The sequence below is a fragment of the Lampris incognitus genome, chromosome 7 (assembly GCF_029633865.1).
Source record: "Lampris incognitus isolate fLamInc1 chromosome 7, fLamInc1.hap2, whole genome shotgun sequence".
Lineage (NCBI taxonomy): Eukaryota > Metazoa > Chordata > Actinopteri > Lampriformes > Lampridae > Lampris > Lampris incognitus.
Window position 1 is genome coordinate 26,156,267 of NC_079217.1, and position 20,583 is coordinate 26,176,849.

Genomic DNA, 20,583 nt, shown 5'->3' on the forward strand with positions numbered 1-20,583 from the left:
ATCATCCTCACTGGTACATTCCATTGCTGTGGAGCTTACTTGAAAGGTATAGGCCGAAGATACTGTCAAGGGAGTGGATGGGTCAAAGTGGCTTTGGAAGCAAAACTGATCACCACAGGCTCTGTGGCTGGGGTCACTGATGGAAAGAATTGGGACAGAGCTATGAACACACACAAGTCGATGCTAGAAGGTCTTGAAAGACTCCTCTATGACAAGTATCTGGAAACTCATGGAGCACTCTCAGCTGAAGGTACATTTTTTCTGGAAAAACATACCCCGAATGAATCTACTCTAACTGAAGTTCTATCATCGGCTGATATATCTCACCACATAACAGAATACAATTCATTTAGAGAAAGAGTGAGAAAGGGGGAGCTGGGAGAAACTGGCCGGTTTTGGATGGAATACATGGACTGCATCTGGCTTGTCCTGTCAATGAATAGCGCAATCAAAATGAATGACTATGATGGGTACAAAGCTGCCATAAACATCATGCCAGACCTCTTTTTCTGCTCAGATCAGCAGAATTATGCTAGATTCCTCATACTTTGGATGCTTTCTTGAACACATTGAAGAAACACATCCTGGTTCAGAGAAACTTTTGCGCGCTGGAGCAATCAGTGTAGCCAGATCACATATCCCAGGCAACCGCTGCCACATTGACAAAACAATAGAGGAGACAGCTATGAAATGGCTTAAGTCAAACTCGGGTTCTGGAACATACTCAGCTGGAATCTGTGGAATCACCAGCAATTATGAAGCCAGCCAACGTCACATCCTGACTGCCCATGCTAAAGGAGAGTTTGTAGAGGCCATGTGGAATATGATTAGCAGCCGAGGTGAGCATTCAGAGAAGCAGCGAAGAGATCTAAGACCACGTGAAATCAATCGGTCTGAGGAGCAAGTGCAGCAAACAATAGAAGCATTTCAGAGTTTCATCAACCCATTTCAGCTTGAGACTTCTCAACCCTTGACAAGTTTGACTTCAGGCGCTGCTATGCCAGAAGAGGTGCGCTCTGATGTGCTGAATGCTCTGAAAAATGGCCAAACTCAAAAAGAAGAGTTCATCCGTTATCGTCTTCTTACAAAGAAAGTCCTTTTTTTTAATCCTATCAAGAGAAACAAATTCAAGACAATGTCTTCCACAACACCTAAAAGGAAGCTTATGGCATCAAACCAGAGAGTAATCCAGTATAAGGCTACAAGTGGATTTATCTTTCAGATTTTCATCAAATCACAGCTACTAAGGTCACAAATCAGCATCTCTGACCTGATGTGCTATCCCCTGACTCTGACGCCATATTCCGTCCCAACAATCGATGGCTTCTTTGCAAAAACCAACAAGGCACAAGGGATGAACTACATGATCAAAGATGCTGAGAATGCACAGCTCCCCTCTCCTAGCCAATGTGCTCTCATTCAAGATGGAAACTCCTCATTCTACATGAACGATGTGCCCCGGACAATGAAGACTATATCAGAGCGCACCTTCAAATGTCTACCTGCTGCAGCTGAAACAGTATTCAGCACAGACACTTAACGCAGACCGTCTTCATTCACCAAAATCAGCTGAGAGGGATCGTAGAGGTTGTGGGGAACGGTTCATAGTTAGTGGTCTGAATGTTCATCGACCTGCAGATTGGAAAGTTTTCCTCACAAATGATGAAAACAAGAAATCATTCATTCATTTACTTCTCGAGCACTGGAGCTCTGCAGATATGATGGAAGAGATCCTCAGAAGGCCTGTCATCTTCATAGAGGCTGGTCAAGTTTTCAAAATAGAATGTCATGCTGGAGTAATATCAAAATAACTTCTACCTGAGATCTGTTCAAACCATGAGGAAACTGATGTGAGGGTGATGCTCTACATAAATTATATCCAAACCAAAATGCCTCACATCAAAACAGTCAGAGTCAGAGCAAAAGACTCTGACATTTTCTTCATTCTCCTCTACTACGCCAAATCATTCACAGTTGACATCATCTTTGACATGGGAAATAAGCTGATCAATATCAACCAGCTGGCTGACAATTATTCACAAGAACATGTTTCAGCTCTGCTGGCCTTGCATGCCTTCACTGGTGCTGACTGCACTTCAGCATTCAAAGGCAAAGGAAAGGTGCGACCGATCAAGATTCTGAATCAGAATTCAAAGTTCATTCAGATCTTTGCTGCAGAGGGGAACTCTTGGGAACTTGATGAGCTTGTCCTCAGTGGTGCCGAAGAATTCACCTGTCACCTCTATGGCTTTGGTCCTCGAGTTAAGCAGGTTGATGAGGCAAGAGAGGTCAAGGTCAAGAAAATATGTGGCTCAAGCCTCGAACTGCGACAAGGTCTCTCTATTGACCTTTCCACCTTTCCACCGTGCAAGCGAGTCCTTTTGCAGCGCATAAAGAGAGTGAACTACCAAGTAGGAATCTGGAAAAGGGCTCATGAAAACCACCCAGAAGTCCCATCCCCCTTGGACCATGGGTTTCATGTAAATGACGATGGCAAGCTAGAACCTCTGTGGTTTGAGGGTGACGTCATCCCCCAGGCCCTTGTTGATGTCTTGGAAGAAGAGGGGACAGATGAGGATGACCTTGAGGAAATACACACTAACATGGATGATGATGAAGAAGAGGAGGAATATGGGGATGATTAAGATATCAAATCCAATTTAGATTTTCTTTTATTTTTTTAGATTTTTTTCAGATTTCAGCTTTATTAGATAGTACAGTTGAAAGAGACATGAGTGGGGAAAGAGAGAAGGGAGGACATGCAGCATATGGAAGTGGGCCAGATTCAAACCCATGCTGATGCGTTAGGGACTAGTGTTGTGGTACGCGCACTATCCCAGTGAACCACCAATTATGATTTATTTTATATTATTTTTATTTTTTAAGGTGAATTTTTGGCTTCTTCTGTTGTTGTTTCTCCCTTTGCCTATATTTTGTGTAGTTTTTTGGGGGGACAGTGGGATGGGATGGGGTAAGAGGGTAGGAATTAATGTTTCATTGTTGTTAATAAAATGAAAGCCATCTGTTTTCTAAAAAAAATTATTATAATAAAAAATGTTTACTGTACTCTATTGGTGGTTGGCTTCTACTTGAGTGTATCTCATAGGCCCATTGCTATAGGCCTATGAGACACCATTTAAAAGCATTTGTTTTCCTACAGGTTCTTTAGTATTCACTTTTCATGTTCACTTCAGATAGCAGTAGTAAGCAGTACATATGAACATATTGTTAAATGCAATAAGTTGCACTTACCCCCATTTGGAATGCTAGTGACTAAAAAATTAAATGTTCTCTGATTTGAGGTAGAGAGAAGACTTTCGGGCCACAGCAAGAGTAATTTTTGAAATAGAAAGGTCATCTTGGGCTCAAATTGAAGCTTAAGAACTAGGGAAGTTGTCTATACACAAGTGAGGCATACGTATTCACCATAAAGTGCTGAAGAATAATCATTTTGATGATAATTTTTCAGGTGGACAGTACTTTTTTTGTCTTTTTGGGGATGGTGTGGGTGATATCTTAAAATTGAGTTGCAACAAGCCCCAGCATCATATTTTCCTGCTTCCCCCTATGTATCAGGATACTCTCTGCCAAATTTCATTCTTGTATGACTATTTATGCCATTGTAGTACCTTAATATTTGCATGTACATAATTTCGCCAGGAACATGGCCCAAAAATTGGGTTTTTGGCCCCCTGTGGCCAAACGGGGCCGAGTTGGGGGTGCTCGTTATCAACTTCTGGTGGCCCAAGGTATAGGCTAACAAGAAATAATAGTGAAAAAAAGGTAGCAGAAAACATCCTGAGGGCTGGTCCTGGCTCCCGGCCTACTTCTTTTATGTTCTTTTAATTTCCCTTGCTGTAATGATATGCTGTGTTTACTATGCAGCGGTGCTATTTTGTTATTATGTAAACATTGTTCAAGAAAACGGTTGTTGTTTAGAATGTGTTGTTGCTATTTGAAAATGTGTTATGTAGCTACTTTTCCACGGCTAAATGTGCTTCAGTCACAAGATCTTTGATCAGCTAATGAGGCGCTTCATTTCCTCTAGTCTACTGTGCACAATGATCACTCTCATCAGATAAATGATCCTGGAGCTGCACAAAATACTGAGCTCATATATCTTTAAGTTTTACAACGAAACAGCACAGAACCAAAAAATGGTTTTTGACAATTTGATCAAATTTGACCTCATATCATGCTAGTTATTGCTCTTGGATATTAATCCAATGCATCAGTGTAATTTCAGTGTGTTTCTTTTGATGGCTAATTGGTATGTCTGGCTGAACATGAATGGCTTTTATGATTACAGGGTAACCATAGTTCCGTGAATGTAGAGCATATGCATGACATGAGCTTCCTTTTTCTGTCATCTCCTTTCACCAAATACACACTACCATACACACACGCACATGCGCACGCGCACAAAAACAGACGAGCTGCACACATCGTCAGCCTCTGTTTCCCAGTATCTCTTCTTGGTTCTCTCTGTTTAGTCTCTTGGAGACATACACCAGTCCCCCTTCCTCTTTTGTTTTTCTCAGTTTGCACTTTGCAGACTGAAGATGGGGAATAGATCAAAAGCAGAATGGATGAGCTGTTTTGCAAGATCCCCCAGCCTTAACGGATTTCAAGGCTGGCTGAGATAGTGTGTGTGTGTGTGTGTGTGTGTGTGTGTGTGTGTGTGTGTGTGTGTGTGTGTGTGTGTGTGTGTGCGCGCGTGCGCGCGTGTGTGCATGTGTGTGTGTGTGCGTGCATGCATGCCAATGCATAAGTTTGTGTGTGTGCGGATGTGTGTGTGTGCAGGCGCATGCACGTGTTTATGCAAATCCATGTGTACGTGCCTGAATGCCTCTGTGCTTGTATGCCAGCAAGCTTGCCTCTGTGTCTCTGCTTTTATCAGTCTGTTCTGTGCACTTTTGAATTCTTACCAAATTCCTTCCACATAATAATATAGTTGCAGTGTAAACATGGTTGCTTTATGACCTCTGTACGTGCTGTTTTCTGTGTCCTTCATTTGGTGGGCAGTCATTTGCACACCCTCAGGAGAATTCAGTGTTCGCTGTGTTAGCCCTTGCTGTTCTCCCAGGGATCTCTCATGGTAGATTCTTCATTGGAGTGCCATTTGAGGACAGCAGTATGGCCCCCATTTTTTTATATCACGACATAAATGAATTGCTTACTCGAGACTCAAAAGAAGAAAAAAGGAGGGATTCAGAGGGGAGAGAGATGGAGACAGTGAAAATGGGACCAAGAAAAAGGGAAGATGGGTTAAAATTTGAAATACTGTATTGATCCCCCAGCAGGGAAATTCAAGTTCAGGGTCAGGCTGCAGGGATTGTGTATGTGTGTGTGTGTGTGTGTGTGTGTGTGTGTGTGTGTGTGTGTGTGTGTGTGTGTGTGGTGCGATTGGGTGGGTGGATGGGGTTGTTGAATTTCTTTCTCAAGGATAGATCAACCGGTCTGGCTACACAGGGGATATCAAATTGAACCTTCCTGTTTGGGGACAACCTTGCTTCCCACCAGGCCACACAAACAGTGGCATTTCTAGGATTTGTGGACATTGGGGGCTTAGCCCGGACCTCTGTAGGGGGTTTGGTTGGATCCTCCCTGGAAATTTATTTGATGAAGAAGTTCTATCTTGATGCTTTTTTTATACACTCTGGCACCTTATTTTCATTCAAAGTAGATGTCTTAATCATTGAAAAATTGAAATGTGTACCTCAAAAGCTGTTTTTTACTTTCCAGATTAATTATGAATTATGGTGTTAAAAATATTAGTAGTTGTTAGTAATTAGTATTAGTATTGCATAATAATTATATTATAGCACCTTTCATATAGGGGGTGTAGCTCAAAGTGCTGTACAATAAAGTGAAGCGAAGAGAATAAATAAAAGCAGGTAAATTCAAACAAGTGCTAATAACACGCGATAAAACCAAGCAAATAGCATGAACAGGTAAAAATAACAGTAGAAGCAGAATACTTCACAAATGCTTTTCATTAAATATTTAGTGAATTGCTACAGGACCAGACTAGAGAAAAGCAGTTAAGTGTGTTTATGTTAACATTAATTGATTGGAATATTAATTTTTCTTTCATTCAGATTCACTCACAATTTTCAGAAACAATTCATGCAGTGTAGTGCTGCACTATACATGTCTCATTATCTGTCTCTTCTCTCTCTCCATCATCTGCTGTTATCTCTCTCTCTTCTCTCTCCATCTGCTGCTGTCTCTCTCACCGTCATCTGCTGTTCCTTCTTCTCTCTCCATCATCTGCTGCTCCTCCTCTCGCCATCATCTGCTGCTGTCTCTGTCTGTCTGTCTGTATGTCTGTATGTCTGTCTTCTTTCTCTTCATCATCATCTGCTCTTTCTCTCTCTCTCCATCTTCTGCTGCTCTGTCTCTCCTCATCACCTGACGCTGTCTCCTCTTCTTCTGTCTCTCTCTCTCGATCATCTGCTGCTGTCTGTCTGTCTGTCTGTCTGTCTGTCTGTCTCTCTCTCTCCACATCATCTGCTAGAGGGTGGAATCATTAACATGTATTTCCTTGGTTAGAGCATTGTGAATCGGTCTATGACGTTTTATATGGTCCGTGGCGCACACATCGCCCCTCTCAATTGACATCACTGCCAGGTGATTGAGCCTGTCTTGACCCATGGTTCTCAACCACATGTACAGCCAGCACAGAGTGCAGAGCGACCTTTCACAACTGCAACTGCTAATAGGAATTGTTAGGCCTGCTTGAAAGACTGAGCTCAGGCTTGGGAACATAACAGGGTTGAGGAACTTCCTATGTCTGAAATGGCATCTTTTTTTTTTCTTCTGGTCAGGAACTGTTTAGCAACCACGATTTCCTCTTCACTGACTGTTATCGTGTAGTGTTTAGCAATAAGCTGGACAGCGTCTTCACTTGGGAAGTCATTTGCTGCTGGATGGCAACCTTGGATGCCTTTCATCAGCTCTATACCCCCACATCAAAATCTCCTAGTGAGCTCACCTATCATCCTTTCAAGACATGGGTAGAAGATGTTGAACCTTAGCTCATCCTCAGTACTCACAGGAGCCCTTGTGCCCAATGAGGACCCCACCATATAGTCCTACAGTTGCCTCATTTGGGGTCTTTGACAGATATTTGGCCTCAGAAATTGCTTTTGCCTCCTTGTAAATGTTCTCTGCCATTTCATCATTCTGCATTGATTTCAGTGTTTCAAGGACAACATCTTTGTAGTGTTGCTTGTGCCAAGTCCACATCCTTCTTCTGAAGGTCCTTGTGGTGCCCCTCTGTACTGGACAGCATACACCTGAACATCACAAGAATGTAAACACTGGAAAATCTGGAGCAGCCCAACTGCTATAGCTGTTGAAATCTCCTCCAGGTACCTTAAGACTGCCACACATTGAAGATAATTCAGTCCATTGGATTCTAGCACATGTTCTTTTTTTGGGGGGGGATTTTTCCCCCCTTTTTCTCCCCACTTGTATCCAGCCCCACTCTTGCAAGCTGTCCCGGTTGCTGCTCCACCCCCTCTGTCGATCTGAGGAGGGCTGCAGACTACCACATGCCTCCTCCGATACATGTGGAGTCACCAGCCACTTCTTTTCACCTGTCAATGAGGTGTTTCGCCAGGGGGACATAGCACGTGGAAGGATCACACTATTCCCCCCAGTGCCCCCTCCCCCCCGAATAGGTGCCCCGACTGACCGGAGGGGGCGCTACTGCAGCAACCAGGACACATACCCACATCCAGCTTCCCATCCGCAGACAAGGCCATTTGTGTATGTAGGGACACCTGACCAAGCCGGGGGTAACACGGGGATTTGAACCCCCCACACACACGCACACACATACACACAGAGTTAGTTTAGAGACTTGCATTTATTTTGACACACTGTTATGTTACGAAGACTATTGCACATTATCCCATTTTTTGTTTAGTTTCACATAGGCCTACATATAAAATTATTTTCGGGGCTAAACATCAAAACGTTAAGGCTTAAGTCTCGACAAAATGACCGGGCGACACTGATGCACACAAGTGCATAGTTCATTCCTAAAAGACTTGGTTGACTGTTGTGTTTCAGTCTGCACTAGCTTAGCCACCGGAGAAGAGGGACATTTGCAAAATCATTTGTGTTAGGTGTCTACAAGGTAATGAAGGTTGCTGGCTGCAATAGCAGCCATTCTTTATTTTGTGTTCTCAGGGGATGCAGCACTTGAGGAGCATGCTGCACTTCTTTGAAGTTTTGTTCAGTCAGCTGAAACGCCTGCTCTTTAACCCCAAGCTTGTTTCTCATTACAAATGCGAAACAAGTGATTCTATTATCCCCCCCATAATGGCAAATAAGGAATACAGAGACCTGCTATGCACTGAAATATCATACAGGAACGCTTTCGACTGAATAATGGCATGGACTTTGTTTGCTTCCTTGGGAACTCAAGTAAAAGGCACAATAACTGCAATTCAGAGTGTACTGGAAAAGCAGGAACTGAAATCACATGAAACAGGTTGACCTTCTCCCACTGCCTTGGATCACTCTTGACCAGCAGGGGATGATAGCAAGAAACATTGAAAGACTGCTAGAACTCTTAAATTTTTTTTTTTTTCTGTTAGCTTAAGACTTGTGGCTGTGTGCTCTTCCCAATACTCCCTTCGTTTTTCACTAACAGCTGCAGTGTCAGTCCCATATCTACTAAGCCTCAGAAGTGTGCGCACCATAGAAATTGAATGAGGGTGGAATGGAACTTCCCATTCAAATGAACATAACTGGATGATCAGAGCGGCGGCCGTTTTTATTTGAACTGCTGCCATTGCAAAGAATTGTGACTTAAACTTCCATAGAAACTGATTTGTGGCATGTTGCAAAAAAAATGTTTTTAAGTCGTGAACTCACTGATTGCAGCACGTCGTGGGCTTTTTTTTAAGTTGCAGAATCAGAAACACTGTCATTTCATTTCATGCATTTGCGCACATGAAATGAAATGAAACATAATTTCCCCCAGCCACAGCAGTCTAACAAAGACACAAACACATATCCAAAAACTGCAAAACTAAAAGAACACATATATCCAAACTACACATATATCTAAACTGAACAAAAAAAAATCACTGTCCAGGAGAATGAACGACAGCCAAGATGACTGTTGCAACTGCTGGTCTGTGTGGGCTAGCAGTTAGCTTAGGTTAGTTAGACTCTATGAGGTGAGGTTTTGCAGTAACAACCAAATGAGCAGTGACGTAGTGTGACCATTTATGACCCCATTCGTGTGTTGTCACCATGACAACTAACAGCAATCACCATTTTATTTTATACTACTCAAATGACCACGGCAAACAGTTCAATGTCCGTTCTACTCTCATTCAATTTCTGTGGAGTACACAATATATCTCTGACCGATTTCATGAAGAAACGTGGAAGGCATTTTGAGTTTGTGGTGCGGAAACTGTCAGTGCCATACGCATATTAGAATGATGTCATACTACATGCTGTTTTATCCATTAAACTGAATAGGCCTAACTAGCAGCTACTATATAACTGGATGGGTAGCCGAATGCTAGCAACCAACTTGCAGCACACCGTACCGTGCTCTCCATGTGACTGACTTAACATCCCACACTCCCTTCCCAGAACCTCCATATCAACCTATTGTGGAACTCCAGAGTACTTTTTCCCGCTCTAGTAACCCCCAATGGCTTCATCCGCCATTAACCCTCTAACCATGAATTTTAATCATACATACTATTAGGCACAGGACCTCTCGTCCACACGACATATCTAATGGTAGAATCAATGACAACTTAATATTTGTAGCAAATATCTGCAATTTATGTCTTATTTGCTGTACTCCCATTTCTTTTCCCTCTGATTTGCACCAAACAATTTTGGCCTCTTGAATGTGAGATCTCTTGGTAATAAGTCCTGTATCATTAACAATTTTATTGTTTCTAATGTTCTTGACGTTTTATGATTACTGAGACATGGCTGTCCCCATGGGACACTGTTCCCCTGATTGAGGCTTGCCCCCCCCCGATATTTTTTTTTCTCCCCAATTGTATCTGGCCAATTACCCCACTCTTCTGAGCTGTCCCGGTCGCTGCTCCACCCCCTCTACCAATCCTGGGAGGGCTGCAGACTAACACATGTCTCCTCCAATACACGTGGAGTTGCCAGCCGCTTCTTTTCACCTGACAGTGAGGAGTTTTACCAGGGGGACGTAGCACGTGGGTGGATCACGCTATTCCCCCCAGTTCCCCTCCCCCCTGAACAGGCACCCTGACCGACCAGAGGAGGTGCTAGTGCAGTGACCAGGACATTCACCCAAATCCGGCTCCCTGCCCGCAGGCACGTACAATTGTGTCTGTAGGACGCCCGACCAAGCTGGAGGTAACAGGCCCCCCTGATTTTGCACGTTTTCATATTCCCAGGCCCTCTGGAAGATCGGGTGGTCTAACTGTTTTTTTACAAGGTTTTAAGTACCATCCTGGTACTTTTGGTAATTTTATCTCTTTAGAGGTTTTAAGTTTCTTACTCACTGGTCCTCCCCCTTTACTTTGCATCTTAATTTATAGGCCCCCTAATTCGGTTAGTTTTATTTCTGAGTTTTCTGAGCTTCTATCAATTGTAATGTGTAAATATTGCAAGGTTCTTATTCTTGGTCATTTTAACATTCATATATGTTGTCCTTCCCATTCCCTCACCTCATTTTTAGATTTTATAGACTCTTTTAACCTCATTCAATCTTTTAAAGGCGCCACACATTCTAAAGCTCATGTCTTACTCTCATCTGGTTTTTCTCTCAGGTGACTTAATCTGGTGGATATGCTTTTAACTGACCATAAAGCAGTTGTTTTTAAAGTTCCAAAATTCTAGTCCTTGTCTCTACCCTACAACACGTTCTCGCATTCTCAACCATGGTTCTGCAGTTAAATTCTGTGATGCTCTTAATCAATCATCCTTTAATTCCACAATATGCCCTCTCAATGTAGGTGCAATGTTAAATTCATTCAACAATCAGTGCCTATTCGTCCTCAACCAGATTGCATCGTTAAAAACTAGGAAACAAAAATCATGTAAACTCCCCTGGCTGAACAATTGCACTCAAGCCCTTAAAAGACTCTGTAGAAAATCTGAACATCAATGGACTGTCACCAAGCCCGAAATAGCACATAACAACCTTAAAAACCAAATGTTATTTTATCAGAAAGCAGTTAAGGATGTGAGATCAGCTTACTTATCTGAATGGATCTCTAGAAACAACCACAATCCTAAAGTTATTTTTAGGGTAATTGATTATGTTATTAATGGTCCCACCACTTCTTTTTCTGATCCTGCTAATGAACTGTCCAAAAAATCTCTCACTCATTTTGTAAATAAGGTGGAGAATATCAGGTCCCAAATCCAGACTGACCCTTGCATTCTTTCCATTCCCCTTGTTAGTTCTGCCTCTTTTACCCAGTTTCAACCCATTACAATTTCAGTGTTAGAGAGTACAGTCTCCCATATGAACTCCTCATCCTGCATCTTAGACATCATCCCCACTAAGCTAATCAAGGAGGTATTTTCCACTGTTAGCCCTGTTATTCTGCAAATATTTAATAATTCTCTGGCCTCTGGTTCTTTTCCGGACAGTTATAACCATGCCATTGTTCAACCATTGCTAAAGAAATCTAATTTGGATCCTTTGTCCTTAAGTAACTACAGACCAATCTCTAAATTTGATTTTTTTTTAAAAATTTAATAGTTAAGCCATCCGATCCTTGTATAACCAAAGTTAGAGCTGTGTCAGCATTCTCGGCACAAAGTCAAACACGTTTCGGTGGGTGTCGGACTCCGTCAAGGTTGTCCCTTGTCTCCGATTCTGTTTGTGATATTTATGGACAGGATCTGAAGGTGCAGCCAAGGTGAGGAGTGTGTTCATTTTGGGAACCTCAGAATTGCATCTCTGCTCTACGCAGATGATGTGATTTTGTTGGCTTCACCAGAATGTGACCTCCAGCGCGCACTGGGGTGGTTTGCAGCTGAGTGTGAAATGGCCGGGACGAGAGTCAGGACGTCCAAGTCTGAGGCCATGGTTCTCTACCGGAAAATGGTTGATTGTTCCCTCCAGGTTGGGGATGAGTTGTTGCCTCAAGTGAAGGAGTTCAAGTATCTCGGGGTCTTGTTCACGAGAGGGTAGGATGGAGCGGGAGATTGACAGGCGGATTGGTGCAGCAGCAGCAGTAATGTGGATGTTGTACTGGGCCATTGTGGTGAAGAGGGAGCTGAGCCGGAAGGCAAAGCTCTCAATTTACCAGTCAATCTTCGTTCCAATCCTCACCTATGGTCATGAGCTTTGGGTAGTGACCGAAAGTGTAAGGTCGCAGATACAAGCAGCTGGTTTCTGAGAGGAGGATGCTGTTGAAATTACGAGCCATCGTGGACAATGTCTCCCACCCACTCCATGACATGCTGGTTGGGCACTGGAGTACTTTTAGTAATAAACTCATTCTGCCGAAAAGCACCACAGAGCACCACAGGAGGTCATTCTTGCCTGTGGCCATCAAACTTTACACTCCTCCCTCAGACTCAGACTGTAAGACACTCTGAGTTAATAATCATTGGATTGGCCCTGTCGAGTTTTGTTTGTGCTGTTTGTTGTGTGCTGCGGTAGTGCAGTATAGATAGGGTGTTATATGCACCATGCTTGTTGATATATTTTGTTCTTATTTCTATTTTTATTTATCTTTTATTTATGTTTGTTTCTGTTTCTATTTTCTTAATTTGTATCTTGTTTGTTTTTAGTTATTAGCACATGGGTGTCTGTAATAAATAAAGTATTCTGATTCTGAAGTGAGTTTCCTTCGTAAGGTGTCTGGGCTCAGCATTAGAGATAGGGTGAGGAGCTCAGACATCCAGAGGGAGCTCAGAGTAGAGCCGCTGCTCCTTCGCGTCGAAAGGAGCCAGCTGAGGTGGTTCGGGCATCTGATTAGGATGCCTCCTGGGCGCCTTACTTTGGAGGTTTTCTGGGCACGGCCAACTGGAAGGAGACCCCGGGGTAGACCCAGAATTCGCTGGAGGGACTACATATCCAATCCGGCCTGGGAACGCCTTGGGATCCCCCAGGATGAGCTGGAGGGCATTGCTGGGGAGAGGGATGTCTGGAGTGCCCTACTTAGCTTGCTGCCACCGCAACCCAACCCCGGAGAAGCGGCTGAAGATGAATGAATGAATATCTCAGGTTCTCGAGAAAGTAATTTCATCTCAGTTGATATTTTTATGAATAATAATAGTGTTTTAACAGTTTCCAGTCTGGTTTTAGAGCACTTCATAGTAACGAGACAGCTCTTGTTAAGGTTAATAATGACCCACTGCTGACGGCAGACAGAGGTGTCTTTTAGTTGTTTTAGACTTAAGTGCTGCCTTTGACACAGTTGATCACAGTGTCCTCTTACATCACTTGGAGACTTGGGTAGGCATCAAAAGCTCGGCTCTTAGTGTATTATGCTCACACCTCTCCAACAGAACTTTTTCTGTTGTTCTGGGTAACTTCCTCGATGGCTCTGTTGATTTGTGGTGTCCCTCAAGGCTTAGTTCTTGGCCCCCTTCTTTTTTCTATATTCGTGTTGCCTCTTGGACAGGTTATTCAAAATCATGATGTGTTTTACCATTTTTGTGCTGACGACACTTATTTATACATGCCATTAAAACCCACAGATCCTGTCAGCCTAGCAAATCTCACAACTTGCCTCTCTGATATTAAATCCTGGATGTCCCAGATGTTTCTTAAATTTAATGATGATAAGCCTGAGGTGATTCTGTTCGGTCCCCCAAATTCCATCAGCCATTTTGGTGTTAATCTTGGTGGTCTGTCAAATAGCATTAAGCATGTTGCTAGGAATCTATGGGTAATATCTGATGCTAACCTCTGTTTTGATAATCAAGTCAAAACTGTTTTTCAGTCATAATGTTTCCAGCTCAAGATAATCTCTAAAATTTGGCTGTTTTTATTAATTACTAATCTACAAAAAAGTTGTATATGCTTTTATTTATTCTCAGCTTGATTATTGCAATGCACTTTACTCGAGTATCAGCCAGGGCTCCCTCCACCATCTCCAGTTGGTATGAAATGCTCGACTTATTACCGGGACAAAGAGGCATGATCCCATCACCCCTCTGCTTGCCTCCCTACACTTGCTCCCTTTTAGATTTCGAATTGATTTTAAAATTTCATTTCCCACTCTTAAGGCCTTAAGCAGTCTTGCTCTTAAATACATCTCTGATTTATTGACCTGGTATGCACCCTTTCGACCATTAAGATCCACAGATGGAGCCCTGCTGGTTACTCCCAGATCATGGTTTATGACAAAGAGTGATCAGGCTTCTGCTGTTCAGCCCCCACATTATGCAACTCTCTAATTACTGAACTCAGACACACTAAGTCTCTAGCTTCCTTTAAGTCTCTTCTTAAAACTTTGCTCTTTATGAAAGCTTTTGGAAATGTTTGTTTTATTTATTTATAATGTTTTTATTCTTATTCATTTCGTCTTATTGTTCTCTTTACCTCCCCTGTGCTCTTGTCCTTTGGTCTCATTTTCATTGTTGCCTTGTCTGGTTTTATTTCTTTTGTAAAGCACTTAGTAACATTGTTAAGAAAAGTGCTATATAAATAAAGTTTATTGTTATTGTTATCCCACAGTCCAAAGACATGTAGGTCAGGTGAATCGGCCATACTGAATTGTCCCCTAGATATGAATGTGTGTGTGTGTGTGTGTGTGTGTGTGTGTGTGTGTGTGTGTGTGTGTGTGTGTGTGTGTGTGCGTGCGTGCATGTGATGGCCTGGCGGCCTGTCCAGGGTGTCTCCCCGCCTGCCGCCCAGTGACTGCTGGGATAGGCTCCAGCATCCCCACGACCCTGAGAGCAGGATAAGCGGTTCGGATAATGGATGGATTATTGTTATTATCATTATTGTTACTATTAGTATTGTTATTATTAACCATAATGTCTACCCTTTACAGAATGTTTATTTATATTATTGATAGTGCATTACGGCCTATATTTTGTCTATTGGTTAACAAGCTGAACACTAAGGAAACCCACACAAATCATTCCATGTACAAGAGACGTCTGTAGTTTTTCTTGTAGTTTTTAAACTATATCTCAGAGAGCTATATTAGGTTATGCCAGTATGAGGAACAGTTGTATCATTGTCTTCAGCTGACTCGACTTTACAGGTCTCTCTAAAAAAAATCGATCAAACAGCTGCATCTAATTCAGAACCGCTGCTGCTCGAGTCTTTACTGAGACTGAAAAAGTGGTTCACATCGCTCCAGTTCTGAGGTCATTACCCTGACTTCCTGTCCTGTACAGAGCACTTACATTTCTGATCTTCTGCTGCACTATGAACCATTCAGACCTCTCAGGTGGTCTAGGACAGGTCTGCTTGCTGTCCCCGGAGTCAAAACTAAACATGGAGAGGCAGTTTTCAGTTTTTATGCACCACATATATGGAACAAACTCCCAGAAAACTGCAGGTCTGCTGCAACTCTCAGTTCTTTTAAACCAGGGCTGAAGACTTTCCTGTTTACCACTGCCTTTTATTAAATACAATTTGAAGATCTTGTACTATTTTTAATTGAATTTAAATGTCTTTTTATTGCCTTATGTTTTATGTAAAGCACTTTGAATCATCTTGTTGCTGAAATATGCTCCACAAATACATCTGCCTTGCCTTGAATTGCCTAGCCTTGGCTTGCCTTACTATACCCACAATATCTCAGTAATAAAAAAAAAGTTTAAACTTATTTTGTTGTTTAAACTGTTGTTGCATTTGAATAATTGGCTACCAAGAGCAGGGATGCTGCCGTGCCTTCTGCTCCTCCACTCCTTGGATTTATTTAGTTAATGATTCGTCTACTTGTCTAATAGTACTTGTACTTGCACTTGATGCAAACAGAAACACAAGGACTTACAAAACAAAAATCACAAGGACACTGCTCACACACACACACACACACAACTCACAGAATAGAGCATTTTGACGGGGCTTGCTTATTGGTGTGCCAGTGCGGTCATTGTGATGTGGAGCGGGCATGTTGTAAATATACGTGTCTTCATTATGGGACTATTTGCTTTTTACCAGGCACTACTGTAGCTGCTCATTCAACCAGTGGCGATGTCCAATGATGAGGGGAAACTTCATTCACTTCAGCTGATTCAGCTGAGCTATCTTAAAGTTGTTATGAGAGCAAATCAAGCCCATTTTTAGAGGCCAGAGAGGATGTTCTACTTCTGCGACACACAGCAAGACACACAGTCACTGATGTGCAGGCGTGGGGCACACACACACACACACACACACACACACAAACAAACAGTTGGGGGTTCATTTGCGCTGCCTTGACACATGAATGCTTTAGGCTCAGCGTTGTCGGGCTATCTGACATTATGCTTGATAATGGTTGCCTTTCTCAAATATGATGGATGCCTGTGTCACAGTGTAGTCTGGTCACACCCTATTGGATACACCATTTTTGACAGGAAAATCCACCAATCCTGTCGCTTCAGTGAGCAGCCACCATAATCTCCTCCTGCCACTATAATTCCAGGTTTCAGAGTGAACCCTGGGTAATCCCTCACAGGACGCATTGTTCCACTTGCTCTCATGTGCCCTTTGTCTCGCTCTCTCTCTCTCTCATATGTTCTTGCTCCTTTGCTTGGTGCCTCACATTGTCTCATTGATTTTCTTGCCATTCTCCAGTCCAACCTCATCTCCTCATTGTATGATTGACACTCCCAGGCATCTACTTTCTTTCACTTTTTTATCTCGCCTTTCATATTCCCCTCTCTCTTATTATCCACTTGTCTTCTTCCTCATGTCTCTTTTCCACAGAAAAAATAAATCATAAACTAATCAATTGTTTAGACATTTCCTGATTTTGTGACATTCATACAACCTTGTTCTCTGTTATTTATCATAGTTGTGGTGTAAACTCCAAGATGATGAAAGCTCAAATGAGAAACCTTCAGTTGCAGCTATCAATGTTGTTGTACATAAACACAATTGGGCAGTATACTACTGACTTACAGCTTCAACCTGCTCATATTTACAGTCTCATTAATGCTACAAATACTGTAGAGCTCAAGGTTTTGCAGGTGTGTTGTGTAGTTTTATGGGATTTGTTCTGTTGCATCGCAATTTGATTGATGGCTCAGATTTTCTCCATCTTTGCTTTGTTGGTTTTTGCAACCAATGGTATTACAGTATGCAGCTTTGGACAAAAGAGCTGCAATGTGAAGGACTTCTAACTACAAGTAGTAATGTTATTACCTGGCCCTCAGATTAATGACAGACATTGTTAGGCTCTGATTAAACCTTCATCAGTTTAATTAGTCAGTACCACTGCCACTGTGACTATCAGACCTTACGTCATCATCGTTTCATTTATTTGATCACTGAAGCCTCCCAATTTTATTGCTAAAGACAATGAAAGAGAATTGGGTTTATCAGGTAACATCGCAATAAGGATGATTAAGCCATTAAATGGTTTCAGACTTACTGACAAGTGGATGTGCACATGCAGGTGCACGTGTGTCATGAGCAGGTTTAGCGCTTCCCCTGGACTGTACATGTCTGTATACATATCTGCTTACAGTAGCCGATGTGCACAATATATCCTCCTTCCTGTTAGCCAGAGTGAGACATATACAGCACAACTCCTGTTTGTTGTCTTCCCAGCTTACAGAGAGTTGAGGAAAGGGGCACCGTGGGGCCAGTTCCTCGCCTGCTGGCATGCATTTCGTCTCTCTTCCTGTTCACAGCTCCCTTATCCACCCCCCACCCCCCTATCTCCTCTACCTGGGCAGGAGTCAAGGTGCCGTTCCAACCCCTTAGCCGCCGCCTCACCCTCACGCTCAGCTCTTTGTTGACACCAGCTGAACCTTGCCAAGCCATCAGCCTGCCTTACGGCCCCCAGCACCTCCCTGGGCTTTAACACCTGATTGCATACCCTGATTGCCAAACACTACATTTTACCAGTCTCGTCTAGATCCCGCCATGTGCACATTATTTCTTTTTTCTGTCTCTGCTCCTTGAGGCTGTCATCAGAGAAATGTGGAGTGAGCGGTGTGTTGTGCAGCGTTAGGGGCAGCTGATGCTGTAATCTGTTTGTGTGAGCTAGGTACAATCTATCGCACGGAGCACACCGGAGGAAATGGGAGGCAGGATCTTTTTGATCATACTCTCAAAGGAAATCTTTGATTCCGGGAGTTCTCTCCTACACATCAGAAGTTCAGTGTTGAGAGAGTGGGTAAACGGCTTTCAAATGTTGGCACTGATTAGCGTGAATGGGTTGAAGTCTCTTGAGAATTTCAGTAAATTAGCCTTGAAACAAACAGTTGGAAACTTTCCATCCCGAACCTTGTAGGGAACGGTATTTTTTTTAAATCTTTTTCTTATGAAAGAAAGAAAAAACAAGTATAGCAGTTTCATCCTCTCCAGTTTGACTCCAACAAAGATGAATTTTCTAAATGTTTATTAGCGCTTGCTCAGATAGTTCATTAAGATGACAAGGACTGCATGGCATCGCTCACCATTCATTGAAGTGATGCTACATCGTGCCCTCATAATAAATGGAAATTGATCAAGTTGTGGAAAGGAATCTTATTTCATCATAGTCCTTAAAAAAAACAATAATTATTTTGATGATCATGTTATTTAAAAGAAGTAAGTAAAAAGGGTAAAGTAAATATGAGTGCTGAATGCCCTGTTATGTTCTCTGATTAGTGTGCACAAAGGCAAAATACAACCTGTTCATTTGAAAATAACTTCTCAAAATGGATGTAGACTAGTACCGTCTGCAGGGTGACCCTATAAGAAGCTCTTTTGACAAATAACTCCTTGAACGATAAGCAAGGTTTAGGTTGTGTTGATGATTATACATTTCAGACTGTGTTTCTGGATAAAGTGCTGTTGCATTCACAACCTTTTCGAAAGCCTTAGGCCATTTTGTGGTTTCTTGAAGACGTTCAACATCAACTCTAAAATTCTTACCTCTTACTGAGATATATAGCCTGTTCCTATTACGTAGCCTTTCAGGGACAGTAACTTGAAGGAATACATATATAAACAGCTGATGATTGCTTATGGCATAAAACAGGCTTTTACTGTCTCATAAAGAATTTACTTGACTCACTGGATTTTATATATATGTGTGTGTGTGTGTGTGTGTATGTGGGTATATATATATATATATATATATATATATGTGTGTGTGTGTATGTATATATAGCTTCTGTTAGATAATTATGAAAATAAGGTGCTACATCTAAAGGTAATATGACGTTCAAAATGTATTTGCTTTATTACTTGAACTACCAAAATTACGACAAGCAATCAGCCACTTTGTGACTGCCCTGGCTAAGTGACCATTTACTGGAGTCCTGCTGGGATCCAGCCTTCATGCTGGATTACTCTGGTGCACACAGAATAATCCAGCATAGCAATAGAGGCATTGTGGATAAATCAGTATTCACGAAATGGAAAAGCACTCTGCCATTAAGTTCCCCCCTGTGTCAAATCACATCTTATGTAAAAGTGACCCGGTTGTCACTGGCAACAACAAGCCAACACCAAGACTTTCATGATGCAACACATATGTCACCTCAACAGGCGTTGATTATACAGTAAGAAAATAAAGCTCAGTGTTAAGGGTTGGCAAATGAAGGCGATAAGAGCAGCAGACTGACAGAGGAAGAGAGGGAAAACAGCGTGAGGGGCGGAGATGGTGTGAAGCCCCACTAGAGCCCTAATGGGAATGAGAATTTGTCTCTGCACCACAGGATTGGCCGGTAATTGGCTAAATGAATGCATTCTGTTACCATTGATTGAACACATGCCCAATGTTACACCCTTTAAGGAACCACACAAGTGTTGTCTTTGTTTCGCTTCCCAGTCTCTTTAACGTTTGCTCTCACCTGGTCTGTTGTACACCGTGTTATCTCTCCTTTTCCATCTCCCTATCCATCTCTCTGACCGTATCCTTGTGAAGGTCATACTTAATGTTGTCTCTTTGCCTGTGTGCGTGCATGTGTGTTTGCATATGTGTGGGTGTGCATATGTGCGTGCTTTTATTTTTGCAGATTGGCCAATGGCACTCGGAAGAGGGGCTGACCATGCAGAGAAAGCTTCCGTCAATCAATGTGACTGACACCCTCTTCAACACCACCCTTACCATCACAACAATATTAGTAAGTCGTTTTATGCACACACACACACACACACACACACACACACACACACACACACACACACACACACACACACACACGTAGACAATTATGAGCATTTATAAGCTGGAGTCTCTCCTTTGCAGAGTTTCAAAGCATATTCACATTTATTGTTAACACTAGAACGACCGGGATTTCACTCCTACCTAAACTCTATATTCTGTCAAGATAAATACCCAGGTGAGATATTAATGCATGACTTGTGTTAGGATGTCTGTTAAGAAACGACTGACACTAAAATTAACATTTTAACAACTTAAATGCTATTTTTCAAACAATTTAAAATGGCTGCTGTCCAACACCTGTAAATACTGTAATGCT

General features: G+C 42.3%; 1 protein-coding gene across 1 annotated transcript in view; it reads left to right on the forward strand.

Annotated features, from left to right (window-relative positions):
• The window catches only part of grik4 (glutamate receptor, ionotropic, kainate 4), a 275,842-nt gene that overhangs the window by 203,830 nt on the left and 51,429 nt on the right, over positions 1-20,583 (forward strand). Inside the window, exon 10 of the mRNA XM_056282988.1 lies at positions 20,116-20,223. Within this exon, the coding sequence (XP_056138963.1) occupies positions 20,116-20,223 (108 nt within the window). The remainder of the gene's footprint in view (positions 1-20,115; positions 20,224-20,583) is intronic.